We start from the raw sequence: 13,286 nt of genomic DNA, 5'->3' as shown, positions 1-13,286 counted from the left end.
GTGTGTGTGTGTGTGTGTGTGAGAGAGTACCTCTCCCTGTATCTTGTCCACCTTCTTATCCTTTCTTTCCATCTATACTTATATGGAGACAACCTTTAATGTTCCGTCTCCATTGAAACTTGCATGTTTGTGTGATGTAAATACTGGGAATATATATATATATCTATATATATATATATCTATATAGATATATCTAGATAGATAGATAGATAGATAGATAGATAGATATAACTATATAGATAGATAGATATATATTCCCAGTATTTACATATATATATATATATATATATATATATATATATATAGAGAGAGATATATATAGAGAGATATAGATATATATATATAGATAGATAGATAGATATAGATAAAGCTAACCAGCTTAAACCTTTTGTAAATGACAGCAGTGATCTGCATCTACATCTCTCTCTGTTTTGTCTTATTGCCATTTTGCTAAGAACTTAGGAGACATTAGCATATTAATTATGTATTTATTGTATTGTAAATGAAATACATAATACTAATGATGATTTTCTCTCCCTCAGTGATTCAGTACACTACAGAAAATAAGGAAACATGTGCCAGGTAAGTCTATATAGCATGATATGTAAGTTTTGTTGCTGGTATAACAAATGTACATCCTATTTACTTGTAGTGGTTGTTGACCACTGTATGGGACTGTATGGAAATGTTTGGGATGGCGATGGAGAACCTTGTTTTTCACTTCCTAAAATATTATCAGTATTTTGAGCCTTCCTCTTAACTTGAAAAACTACAACACCTCTCCCCAACATGTCAAAATAATGAGGCATAGCAAATTTAAGAGTGTGTACCTCCAAGTTAAACTTTCAATGTTGTGAGAGCACCTTAATTTTGAAAGGGAACTTCACCAACTTTACACATCAAAATCTGTTTGGGGGAGTACTGCTGCATATGGGAAAAAGGTTTTGTGTCTCCAAGGGAGCTGAACAAAATCTGATAAGATGCCTTGAGTTATGTCACTTGCATCAGTGTCGGTTGGGGCTGAAAACTAGCTTGGAAATTAATAAAATCTCGGTCGTGGAGTCAGAAGTGAGCTTATCAGACTTCTGTAGCCCTCTCCTCATCTCTGCTTGAGGCTACATTAGCGGCTATAAGCACAACACAGCTGAAGCTCCAACTGAGCTGCTGACGGTTGTGTTGCATTGTGGTTAATGTAGGTGTGATGATATCTCTGGATCTGCTGCATTTATTTAAAAACAACATTGTGAGTCTGACACTGTTATAGGAGTGCATCGCTGAATCAGTGGTGTAGTTTTATAACAATGTTATAAACCACCTAGACACCCAAATAATTTTCACACAGTCTCTTACCACTCTCAATCTGACAGCGATAGTAATGGAAATAATCAAACAAAACCTCATAGTTTAAAAAAAAATGTACAGTCAAAGTTAAACGTGTATTGTTTTTCTTTGTTGTCTCTTGTCATTCTAGATTCCAACAGCAGTGTTCCCAGAATGCATTTTGCTCTGACTACGCCACAGGCTTCTGCTGTCACTGCCGGCCTGGCTTCTATGGAAATGGACGCCAGTGTTTACCAGACGGTTAGAGCGCTAACATTAATCCACAGCGATACAGTCATCATATTTCTATTTTTAAGTCTGGTAGTGAACATTTATATGAAATTAGTGATCATGTTTTTAAAATCTTTTGTTGTTTGTTGTTTGGTAACCCCTGTGCTGCTCCTCCAGGTGCTCCACAGCGTGTTAGTGGTAAGATGAGCGGAACAGTGACCGTGGGTTCGACTCCAGTGAAGCTGAACAACATTGATCTTCACGCCTACATCGTGGTGGGAGATGGGAGAGCGTACACTGCCATCAGCGAGGTAAGAATCTAAGAAAAAATAAATATTTCGGTATGTTATTTTACAATTTATTTAAATGTAGTTTTGATAAAAACCTGTTATGAATTATCTTCTTCTCATGCAAATTTTTTTTTCTCCTTCTGATTTCTTCTATGTAAACTTTTTGTTAATTGGTCAGGTTCCTGAGCCATTAGGCTGGGCTTTGATGCCACTGGCACCAATAGGAGAGCTGTTTGGATGGCTATTTGCTCTGGAGCTTCCCAATAGCCAAGCAGGATTCAAAAACACAGGTAAACTGTGTGTGTGTGTGTGTGTGTGTGGTGTGTGTTTGGTTAAGTATATTGCCTTGTACATCTTGACTGTTGAGCACGTCTGTAGAGAGATGAGGGAACTCCTTTACTGTGTGCATGTGCATGTGCATGTGCGTGTTTTCGGTTTCCCAGCCAGCTGTATTGTCTCCAGGGATTTGATGTGATATCAGGCTTCCACCTCCCCTCTCTAATAGGAAGCAGCTGTGTGTGTGTGTGTGTGTGTGTGTGTGTGTGGGTGTGGGTGTGAATGTGCATGCCTGTGTGTTGTATACAGATGTAACCATTGCAGACATTTCACTTTTTATGATATGCAACCGCTGCACTGTTGGTTGTGTCTGCAGTAATGTGCAATGAAAACAATCCATAAATAGAAAAACAGAAGTCAAACTGATTGATTGATCGATAGAGTTATTGTACTCCCAGGTGCCGAGTTCACTCGTCACGCAGAAGTGATCTTCTACCCTGGCAACCAGCGCCTGTCAATCATCCAGACGGGCCGGGGCCTCGATGACCACAACCACCTCACTGTTGATACTGTAGTCAACGGCAATGTGCCCTTCATGCCCCCCGGTGCTGAAGTAACCATTGATCCCTTCAAGGAGATCTACCAGTACTACCCATCTGGTAACCGTAACAGACACAAAAGAAGAAGACAGATTGTGTGTAACATTTCATGCCTCCATTTTACCTAAAACCTTTCTCTGTCTCCAGTTGCCACCTCCACCTCTGTGAGGGAGTTTTCAGTTGTTTCGGCAGAGCAAGGCTCCGAGTCCTTCTCCTTCCAGTTGAAGCAGAACATCACTTACCGCGACTGTCGACATGATAACCGTGCCGCTGCCCCGGAGACGTTGCAGATCACAATGGAGAGGGTGTTTGTGATGTACGTCAAGGAGGAGCGGATCCTGAGATACGCCATCACCAACAAGATCAGCCCAGCCGGAGGTGAGTCTAACGGGGATTAGTTGGATGGATCACCTGCAGATTTCAGGCTTTGAATACAAACCAGATGTGGTCCTGTCAATGGAAATTATATTTACTGTGGAGCTGATCAATACTACCTCTTTATCCCTTTGGATGAAAGACGTTGATTCGATTCTATACAAGTATTTAGATTCATTATCAATCATCCTTCTCTTTCTCGTCTTCTTGATATTAACGCTTTGCATAAATAACAATGACATTAATATAAGCAGTGGTGGAATGTAACTAAGCACATTTACTCAAATGCTGTACTTAAGTAATAAGGCCAGCTAAAAGGAAGTCATTCCTCTTAACCTCCCTCATGCTCGTTTGCTAATCAATCTAATTAATCTAAGAACAGGGAACATTTATTGCACTATGGGTACTTTCACTTTTGGTAGCTTTAAGTACATTTTGCTGATAATACCTACATACTTTTACTTAAGTAATTTTAAATTTAAGCACTTTTACTTGTAGTTGAGTCTCACTGTGATATTACTACTTTTACTTAATTAAAGGACCTGAATACGTCTTCCACCACTGAATATAAGTAGGTTTAATTGTAAGGTTTAGTCATCTGAAATTATCTAAATGTTGTTTCAGCAGCTTTCCTCCCTCAGGAGAGCACGACTGTGATGAAAGAAAGCAGAGTAGACCTTAATTAGTTCCTGAATGGCATCATTAGAAACATGCACAAAACTCAGGAACTGTTGTAGTACATCAAACCTAAAAACATCATAAACAGTCTAGGACACAAACCTGTCTTTCAAAAGAACAGTTTATCCCAGATTACAGAACTAATTTGAGACATGCTGAAGTAGTGTGTAACCAAGATAATTTCTCTGGTCATCAATTTGAAATAAATATACAATTATCAGTAAACTAAACTAAAATATGAATCCGATCAAAATGTCTTCAAAATGGAATCAGGTTTAGAAAACATACATTACATTACAGAGTAGCTGGGGTCAGGGAGGAATATCCATCATGTGGACGACACCGGCCGGCTGACTGTCTGCCTGCCTGAGTGACTGCCTAAATCTGTTCCAGATCATCACTGTCAGTCTTTGAGTGGGCAAACAAACTGGAGGCGTTGAAAACGTGAGGTTTTCTGTTCCAGAGCCACAACTAGCAACCAGACCACCTTGTAATTGTTGCACCGCTGCCACAGAAACCTCAGCCAAACCACGGTGCGGAGTTGGACAGAGCTCAGCTGTAAACACACATGCTGAAAGCTGAGGGATAATTATACGTCGAAAACATATCACAAAACATCTGTATTACCTCTGCCGTTTCTGGGTTCATCGTCTAACAAAGGCTGCAGACACGCTGCACTACTTAAAGGACCTTTGGAACCGCGATTTGCGTCACAGCTGACTTTAGATATTTGACTAGTTAGGTTCAAGTTGTCCTGTAGAGTGAGTTGCTCAAGCAGTTAAAGCTGAATGCAGGCCAGCAGCATCCAGTGAAATTCTAGCATGAAGAAAAATAAATACATGGATGGAAGAATGTCGACCTCATTGGGTTTGGTATCCGAAAGTACTTTGTGGTACCACAACACAAAACCAAAACCACAAAACTTGATGGCCGTAATGATTTTAATCTAGTGTACTGATCCAATTGAAGCTGATCTCTTTTTTTCTTGTTTTTTATTAATTTTTTTCTGATTGGATAGATTATTGAATTTTAGCAATTCGAATGGAATTTTTGAATATTGGGTACTTAAATTCCACAATGCATCACATGCTGTATCACTACTTGTGTGTGTGACTTTTCCTGTTTATGTTTTCATGGTTGTTCAGTCTTTATCGTGTGTGAATGGGAAATCCAGCACGTCCACTACCAATATCAGCCAGAGAAACAGAGGTTTCTTTTGGACCCCAGTCAATTGGATGTTGAGCGCAGAAGGAAGCACACTGCTTTTTAATTTGTTATTTTTCTTTTTAATTGTTTTATTAGATGCAAGGTTTCTCACAACTTTTGCGTCCCCTCTCCTTCTTTTGCTTCCCTTACCACGTCCGCTCTCAATCTTTTCTCCAGATACCAGCAGAAAAACAGAAAGACTATGCAAATATGGATATATGTATAGAAAATACATGCTCTTTTTCTGTCAACGAACAGCAGTCATGCTTTCTTTGCCCACGCTTTCTGATGGAAACCAGAGAGCGACTGAGAGAGACACAAGACCTGAAATTGGGAAAAGAAAGAGACATCATTTGCCCCCCCCAGCTTTTGAATCCAGACCAAGTTTCTGTCATTTAAACGTCAACACGTTGATTAAAAAGGTTATGATGACACATGTCACACGTGCACATGCAAACGAACTGATAGACCCAGAGCACAGCTGGAAGAGCTTTCAGGGATCAGGGGTTTTGTAAACATGGGTTAAGTGGTGTGTGTGTGTGTGTGTGTGTGTGTGTGTGTTCAAGGGTCTTACACTTTCTGGGAAATAATATCCCAGCCAATGACAGATTTTCTAGCAGGGGGGAGGGTTGCCGGGCAGAATAGCTGCCCACTGATGTCATGAGAATCAGAGATTTCAGATAGAAAGACAGATTGGGTGAGAAAGGGAGAAAAACACCAACAAAGAGAGAGAGGACACATTTATCTGACTTGAGTATGTGTTGTTTGCTGTATCTTATCACCTCATTTCCACATGGGGTTGACATGTCAATCCAGTCTTATTGTTTCTTACAGTGCACTCAGCCTGCCCTTTTTTGGTTTCAGTCTCTTCCAGTGCATAGATAGGGCAATAACCTGTGTATTATTGTAACACCTAGTTAAGATGATGGAGGCAGCAACACATATGTGCAGTATTATGTGTAGACAACACACAGAAACACTTGTGTGGGTCTTTTAAAATGTGTTTTAGTCAGTAGATTGATTTAATAGAAATAGAAAGTAATTATATAAAATGGAAAGAAATGACTGCTGCAGACACTCAGGTGGTCCAGTGACTTGCTGAAATCAGACAGAGGTTTGTTAAATATCTTAATAGCCTGAACCTTGAAATATCTACCATTCCCTGTCACACTGTTCACCATTTTCTCTGTAAAAATTAGATGTTTAGATCAACAATGACTGACAACATGCAAATACAGTGCCTGAAAGGGGGGTTCAAGCTAAAATGTCAGAGCTGCCTCAGCCAGATGATTCTGCACGGTGTCAATCAACAAATTGTTTAATCGTTTCAGCACTTCTTGCTGCAGAGAATAAAATAATTGTCACTATGATAACTTTCCAAAGTTGTAAAATCCTGTCTCATAGGATTATTACAGGTATTAAGTATTACATTTCTGTACAGTTAGGGGACTTGTGAGAGACAGATGTTCAATGAAAGAATGAAGCAGCAGAGGCCGTTAAGTTCTTAGTAGAAGGCCTCAACAGTGTTGGTTCCTACATTTCCTATAATGCAAGTCATCTTTCATCACACCTAATTGCCTTTATCTTTTAGACTCTGTGCCCTCATTTTATAAGTAAGGGTTTCTGTCTATTATATTATTATAATATTAATAATAATAATAATAAAAATAGCATTATTTGTATAGCACTTTTCTGTACAGGTAACAAAGTGCTTTACAACAATCGATGTAAAACAGGTCGAATAAAAAATTGTAAGAATATATGAAACATAAAACATGTCAATGTAAAATTAAAGGGAAATTAAATTAAGCATCACACAGAGATTTATAATCAATAAATAAAACATAAACAAGTCTATATACAAATAATGTAAAAATAAAGTAAGCGTCTCACATTGAATTTAGGGCTATTTTCTCAGATTTAAGAAAAAATCCTACACAAAAGACATTTTGAAACTGCTTTCACAGGCTGATTCTCTCCATGATGAGTAAACTGATCTTTTATGTGTACAATTGGTGGAGTGCCCCTTTTAAGCCTGTGGATCTATTAGTCCAAATGGACATTTAGGATTGAATGTTATCTGCTCTCCTGGACCAGTAGCGACACGGCCACTGGCTGCCTCTTTAACAAAGGGCTACTACGTCCTGCATGGGCCCGCTAAGACGTGCTTTCAACACTTTAAACACAACGCTCTATTAAATTTCAGTAAAAGTCAGTGATGGATGGATAGATAGATAATATTATGTTGCAGTGAAGGTGGTTCATTGGATTTCAAGAATAGCCAGTGAACCTTGGCCATGTTGATATGGTTAAAGCTACGCCCCTGTAAAACGTGTGTGTGTGTGTGTGTGTGTGGAGGAGTTTTGTAAAAAGCAACAGGTGGGAAACTGCTGTCCTTGCTTTGATGGTGTGTAGTGCGTGTGTTTGTGTCCTCCACCCCTCTCTCCCACTTGCCTCATCTCTCTCGCTGTCTTTCTCTCTCTAATTATCCCTCAGTCTTTTCTCCCATCTACATGTATCTCGCCCTCTCATCTCCCCTTCTTCCCAGCCACATTCACAGACTTTGAAGAGTCTCTCTCTCTCTCTCTCTCTCTCTCTCTCTCTCTCTCTCTCTTTGATAATGAGCCAGACTTGGCCTCTGGCGGTAGAAGATGGAAGCAAGCTGTGCATAATGTCTGTGTCTGTGTGTTGGTTAATTTTGTTTAGGTGTAAGTGTGTGTGTTTTTGTTTATAGTTTATAAGAAAAAGTCTATCCTAATACACTTAAACATCATTAAAAACAGATATAAGAGATGTGGCTTTTTTTTTTTCCTTGTGGAACTGCCCATATTTAGACATTATGACCCAACTGATCTCCAAACCTCTAATGGCAATGGCATTTTCCTTAAATAGAAGTTTACCTATGCAGACACTGGAACCCTCTATTTAAACTTAACACAAATGCCATATTTGGAATAATATTTATGTGTTGTAGCGAAACGTTTCTCCAGTGAAAACCACACAAATGCAAGGTATTTTGGAGATATATTTAAACTATTACTACAACGAAGTCATCCATCAAAAGTGCTGTATTTTTCTTATCCAACAACAAATGTGACACAAGAATATTCCTTGATATTCAAGGCAAAAACTAAATTTTTAGAGCATTATTCAAACCAGGAGACACCAATGCAATACTAATTAAAAGCATTTCAGTGGTGCAGGGGATCAGATTCAGCTGGTATTTGGTGCTGGATTCCCACTGTGCTGCCTTTCCTGATGTGTGCAGTCAGGAACATTTTGATGTGGATTAGCACTAAATTCTAAGCATATTTATACGTCTTTCACATTCGTTTCCAATGAATTCCCATGGTTTTATTCGTTTTTTTGTCCTGATTCTCCAGAAATAAGCCTGACGGTTGTTGTTCCAACTGTCTTGTGTGTCTGAGCGTTGGTATGAGGAAAACCCTGAACACACATCCGTTCACTCATCCCGCTGTCTGTGTGTCTCTCTCAAGTGTGTCTAACCGTATCCATATGTTGAATATTGAAAACATGAAGGGAACAAACTTCCTAAGAGGAAACCGTCCTATGGGAATTTGTCTGGAGTGATTTTACACGTGTGTTTGGTTAGGCTGTCATGTAATCACGGCCATAATCATCGGCCTGTTGAAAAATCCAGATCTCAATTAATCTCAATTCAGGACGTTTGGAGTGTTGCAGAGTTTGTGCAGATTTTTCTTGTCATATGTCTCGGGATTCAGAAGAAATACTTTAATTATATTACCGTTTTTCTGCCTCTATAGGTATATTTGAAACCTCATTTCTCTCTGCCCTAAATCCTGGCAGTTTATAAGATGCCAGTGGTGGAATGTACCTAAGTACATTTACTTTTACAATTTTTCACTTGAGTATAAATATTTTTCTGCTACTCAATACTTCCCCTCTGGCTACATTTATTTGGTAAATGGACTTAATTTATGTAGGATGTGCTTTACAATTTGCCTCTCATTCACTCACACTCACACACAGATGGCAGCGAGCTACCTTACAAGGCATTGGTCTGACCATCGGGAGCAGTTTGGGCTTCAGACACTACAGCATGTGGATTTATCTTGTTTATATATCATGCTGGCAATTTTAGTACTTAATCTGTTAACGTGAGGAATATGGCTCTGCTTTAATCAGTTTCTGTGATTGCTGTCCAGTCTATAAGTAGAGCTGTTATTTGACATGTAAACACCATAAATGTACCATAACCAGCGCACAAGCAAAGATAAATAAAGAATAAATGTGTCATATCTAGCAACAAGGTCAACCCCCTCTTAAAAGGTAAAAGTTTCTTTCCCTTCCTTGCTCAGAGCTGTAAATGTTTAAGCTAAGGTAGGAGCACCCCAGCTGTTATGCTGTATCAAACAATGATGAGCTGAAAGGAAATTATTGTTTATATTTTTATTCATCATGTCATTTAATCTGTCTCTCCTCTTCTCTGTAGTTGAGCCAACAGAGCAGGAGCTGGTCAACCCCTGCTATGCTGGGAACCACGACTGTGACACCACGGCCCAGTGCATCCCGCTGGAGGGCCAGGCCTTCCAGTGCCAGTGTGCTACTGGTTACAGAGGGGATGGACGCAACTGTTACGGTATTTGTCTGTCAGCGCTTTATATGGGCATGCATGTACACATATAGCGTGCTGTTAAAGTCTGGATATACTGTCCAGCCCTGTGACAGTGTACATACATCAATGCCTCCTTTCATTTTGCTTAGTCTATTAGTGTGTCTCTCCCTCACTCACTTACACACACAAACACATGCAGACAAAGTTAAAGACAGTTCAAGGCAGTGAGTCTGTGTTTCATCAACATCTGTCCATCCAGCGTGGAGGGTCAACTACAGGCTGGATGTGTACTCTCATCTTTCCCTTTTCACTCTTCTCTTCATCCAATCCTGCCTCTCCCTCCTCCTTCTGCAGTTAACAGGGACTTTCAGGGCTTTAAGCTGGTGTGTGGCCTGTCATTAGCCCAGCAGCAGGTCTTTCTCTCCTGCTGACAGCCCTAGGAAAGCTCCAGGCTCTGCCTCAGTTCCCATGACTGGGCCTCAGTGTCTTATCTGGTCACATAATCTGTCTTTGGTTTTGTCCTGTGCATTGCACTAGACATGTAAGAATGCAGTCGAGAATCCAGGTGTGGGTGTACATGTTATAGTCACACAAACAAGGAGGCACACAATACTTTACACTGAAAGCACCAGTAATGATGCCTAATTACAGCTTTTAGACTAAAATACACATGCAGCATACTACATATTGTTAGATAGGGGATTCCTGGTTTACAGGCATATGAGTCATAGAAAATGGTCTCACTTTCTTTCCTTTTCTCTCACTGCAGACATAGATGAGTGTGCTGAGGGCTTGAGTTCATGTGGTGCTCATGCTTATTGCATTAACCTGCCTGGAAGCCATCGCTGCCAATGTCAGAGTGGCTTTGAGTTTGGCTACGACGGGCGTACCTGTGTTGGTGAGTTGCAATCATAATGAGGGAAATGTAGTAAAAACAAGGCCACAGTGTACAGTATGTACTCATGATGTGGGTTTGAGTTTTGAGCTCTTTCTGAAAACAAGACTCAAATTTCATGGCAATCAAGACATTTCACTCAAAACCAAAAATGTCAACATCGTGGTGGCGCCAAAGATGTATGACTCTCTGTACAGATATAAGATTGGACATCATGGGGAACATCAACGCTTGTATTAACTTTCATGGCAGTTAATCTAATCACTGTTGAGACACTTCACTAAAAAGCTAATATGTAAGGCTAGAGGAAAACTCAGGGGATCACCAAAGCAAGTAGGATTCATTCTCTGTCCAGTAATTGTTGAGATCTTTCAGTCTGGAACAAGGTGTTGGACCGTCCAGCTAACAGATGGACATTTATGTCCATAGAGCCCTGTGGAAAATGTATCAAAATATCTATAATGGCCTGATATTTTCCATTTTCATCATGGTCTCATCATGTCCTTTCCATGAGTTGGTTGTCAGTTACGTCTCACATAAGAGATGTTTTTTATTATGTAGTGCTGAAAGTTCCAAAATGAGCAGAATATTTGGAAGAGACTCACATATTTGTCGGAGCACAGGCATGACATTTCTTCCACAACAGGATCGCACAGCTGCAACAGCTAGGCAACACAGTGAGAGGGGAGTATGGGTGACAAATGTGAGAGCAAGAGTGGAAATGAGAGGACTAATGTGAGAACGAGGGGGTGAGATTAGACAGAGGAAGGGGTGAAAGTGAAAGACAAATGGACAAATGACACAATGTGTGTTTTGCTTTGGAATGTTTGGAGGAGAGAGGTCCTACCGGTGTGCGTGTGTGTGTTTGTGTTTGTGTGTGTTCGCCTTTCACCCATCAGAATGAACTTTTGATGAACTTCCTTTAAACCCTCCCTACAGATAATGTAATACTTTACATAAGGCTTTGAAATCATCCAAAAACTACAAACCAGTACTACTGAATGTAATTATTTCTAGCCAGCAGCCAGGCATCATTTATAGATCAGTATACGTTAGTGGAGTTAGTAGAATTTATTGTTATTTCGAAATTCCAATTTCAGTTTCTACATGTGTGGTTGCTGATTTTTTTATTTATTGTTCTGCTCCCTCTGTTTTCTCAGATATAGATGAATGTAGCTCCTCTCCGTGCCACATCCATGGCAGATGTATCAATGCACTGGGTTCCTTCCAGTGTCAGTGCCAGTCAGGGTTTTATGGTGATGGTTTCTACTGTTCCCAGCAGGAAGGTCAGAAACATTGCCGCTCTAGTGATGCATGCCAGTGACAGTTGCAGTAGGTGACTCTAATATAATTTTCAATAACTCGGAAAGATCTGTTTTGAAGTTGTCACTATAATAATCTGATTTGTACAGTTAGGAAACATTATTGTCTCCAATTCCAGCGTCAGTTTTCGCAATAAAACACTGTAGACATATTATAGGGACATATCAGAAAGTACACTTTGTTTGATAGAAACATAAACAAATATATGAATACAAATGCTATCTAGAAAGAACTGATAGATATGCTGATTGTAACAATACATATTATTCTTTCTTCTTCTTCTTCTTTTATGTATTTGTCTACAGGACAGACAGATCGCCCAAAAAGCCAGTGTGAGCAGCACAGAGACAGCCTGCAGAGTGGAGTGGAAAATGGCGGTCGCCCGAGTCCCGGAGCCTTTATCCCTCAGTGTGACTCTGACGGTCGGTACCGACCACTGCAGGTGGGCACTGACTGACACACGGGTAAAATGCATGGCTGACTGATGACTTTGGTTAAGTGACTTACTGATTTGGAAACGCTTCTTAATTCATTACAGTGTCACGGCTCCACTGGACATTGTTGGTGTGTGGACAGTAGGGGACAGGAGAGAGGAGGAACTAGGACACCACCTGGTACAGCACCCATAGACTGTGACAAACCAGGTGAGTTATACACACACTTACAGTCTGTTCTAAGTATCAATGAGTGATTTTTTGATGGCAGCATCTGTGTTTTCAAAGCTGTTAAGCTGCAAAGCTGTCTTTAAGAAAATTATTAGAATAGTGTATAGATTATTGTTTCATATTTTGTTCATCTTTATCTCCCCCAATGACCCAGAGCATCCTAAAACTCACTGTGAACACCACAGAGACAGTGTTCAGACTACCAGTCCTGAGGGATATCCTATTGTCGGAACTTATGTACCCCAATGTGATGCTAATGGGCAGTACATACCTTTGCAGGTTCGTCACAAATTAAGACTCTGAAAGGATGTTTTATCACCTCAAACTGAAAGAAGGGGACTAATTTCATACTAATAAAATATATTGTTATTGCTGATATTATTAACGGCAGTGTCATGGCTCCACTGGATATTGCTGGTGTGTGGAAAATAACGGACAGGAGAGAGCCGGAACAAGAACACCACCTGGTACAACACCCACAGACTGTGACAGACCAGGTGAGGAAAATGCATTCTTCCATCCCAAAATGTAGATTTTCTCTTAGCGTATACTTTGCCTACCAATTTGGTCAGATTGTTCCACACAGAGATACAAATATTATCTTAGCATATTAGGCAAAAAGGGTACTTGAGTCATTTGGTGGTTCACTTCCATAAAGTTAGGGAACTTGTGAGCAACAGAAAAAAAGGTTTGTTTGATCTAGCTTGGCACTTCTGGCCATTATGCCACATAATACTCCTATATGCAGATGACACCATCCTGGTGTGCCTCATCACCATTGAGGAGGAAGACGAGAAAAGATGAAACTTCAAAAGGGACCTGCCTTCTCGT

At 40.0% G+C, this 13,286-nt stretch overlaps 1 protein-coding gene across 7 annotated transcripts in view; it reads left to right on the top strand.

The window, feature by feature from the left end:
• Window positions 1-13,286, top strand: part of nid2a (nidogen 2a (osteonidogen)) — a 44,928-nt gene that overhangs the window by 16,882 nt on the left and 14,760 nt on the right. For 5 of the 7 annotated variants that reach the window (XM_046054190.1, XM_046054166.1, XM_046054182.1 and 2 more), the window contains 13 exons: window positions 543-582; window positions 1,472-1,581; window positions 1,729-1,862; window positions 2,020-2,131; window positions 2,576-2,776; window positions 2,864-3,094; window positions 9,450-9,596; window positions 10,342-10,470; window positions 11,628-11,753; window positions 12,096-12,232; window positions 12,329-12,434; window positions 12,610-12,734; window positions 12,847-12,952. In XM_046054190.1, the coding sequence (XP_045910146.1) occupies window positions 543-582; window positions 1,472-1,581; window positions 1,729-1,862; window positions 2,020-2,131; window positions 2,576-2,776; window positions 2,864-3,094; window positions 9,450-9,596; window positions 10,342-10,470; window positions 11,628-11,753; window positions 12,096-12,232; window positions 12,329-12,434; window positions 12,610-12,734; window positions 12,847-12,952 (1,704 nt within the window). The remainder of the gene's footprint in view (window positions 1-542; window positions 583-1,471; window positions 1,582-1,728; window positions 1,863-2,019; window positions 2,132-2,575; window positions 2,777-2,863; window positions 3,095-9,449; window positions 9,597-10,341; window positions 10,471-11,627; window positions 11,754-12,095; window positions 12,233-12,328; window positions 12,435-12,609; window positions 12,735-12,846; window positions 12,953-13,286) is intronic. The other 2 variants (XM_046054174.1, XM_046054199.1) reach the window with 2 other exon arrangements.

Source organism: Micropterus dolomieu, linkage group LG01, assembly GCF_021292245.1.
Source record: "Micropterus dolomieu isolate WLL.071019.BEF.003 ecotype Adirondacks linkage group LG01, ASM2129224v1, whole genome shotgun sequence".
NCBI classification, from domain to species: domain Eukaryota; kingdom Metazoa; phylum Chordata; class Actinopteri; order Centrarchiformes; family Centrarchidae; genus Micropterus; species Micropterus dolomieu.
The sequence above is the reverse complement of the archived record's forward strand: the minus strand, read 5'-3'. Positions and strand labels throughout refer to the sequence as shown.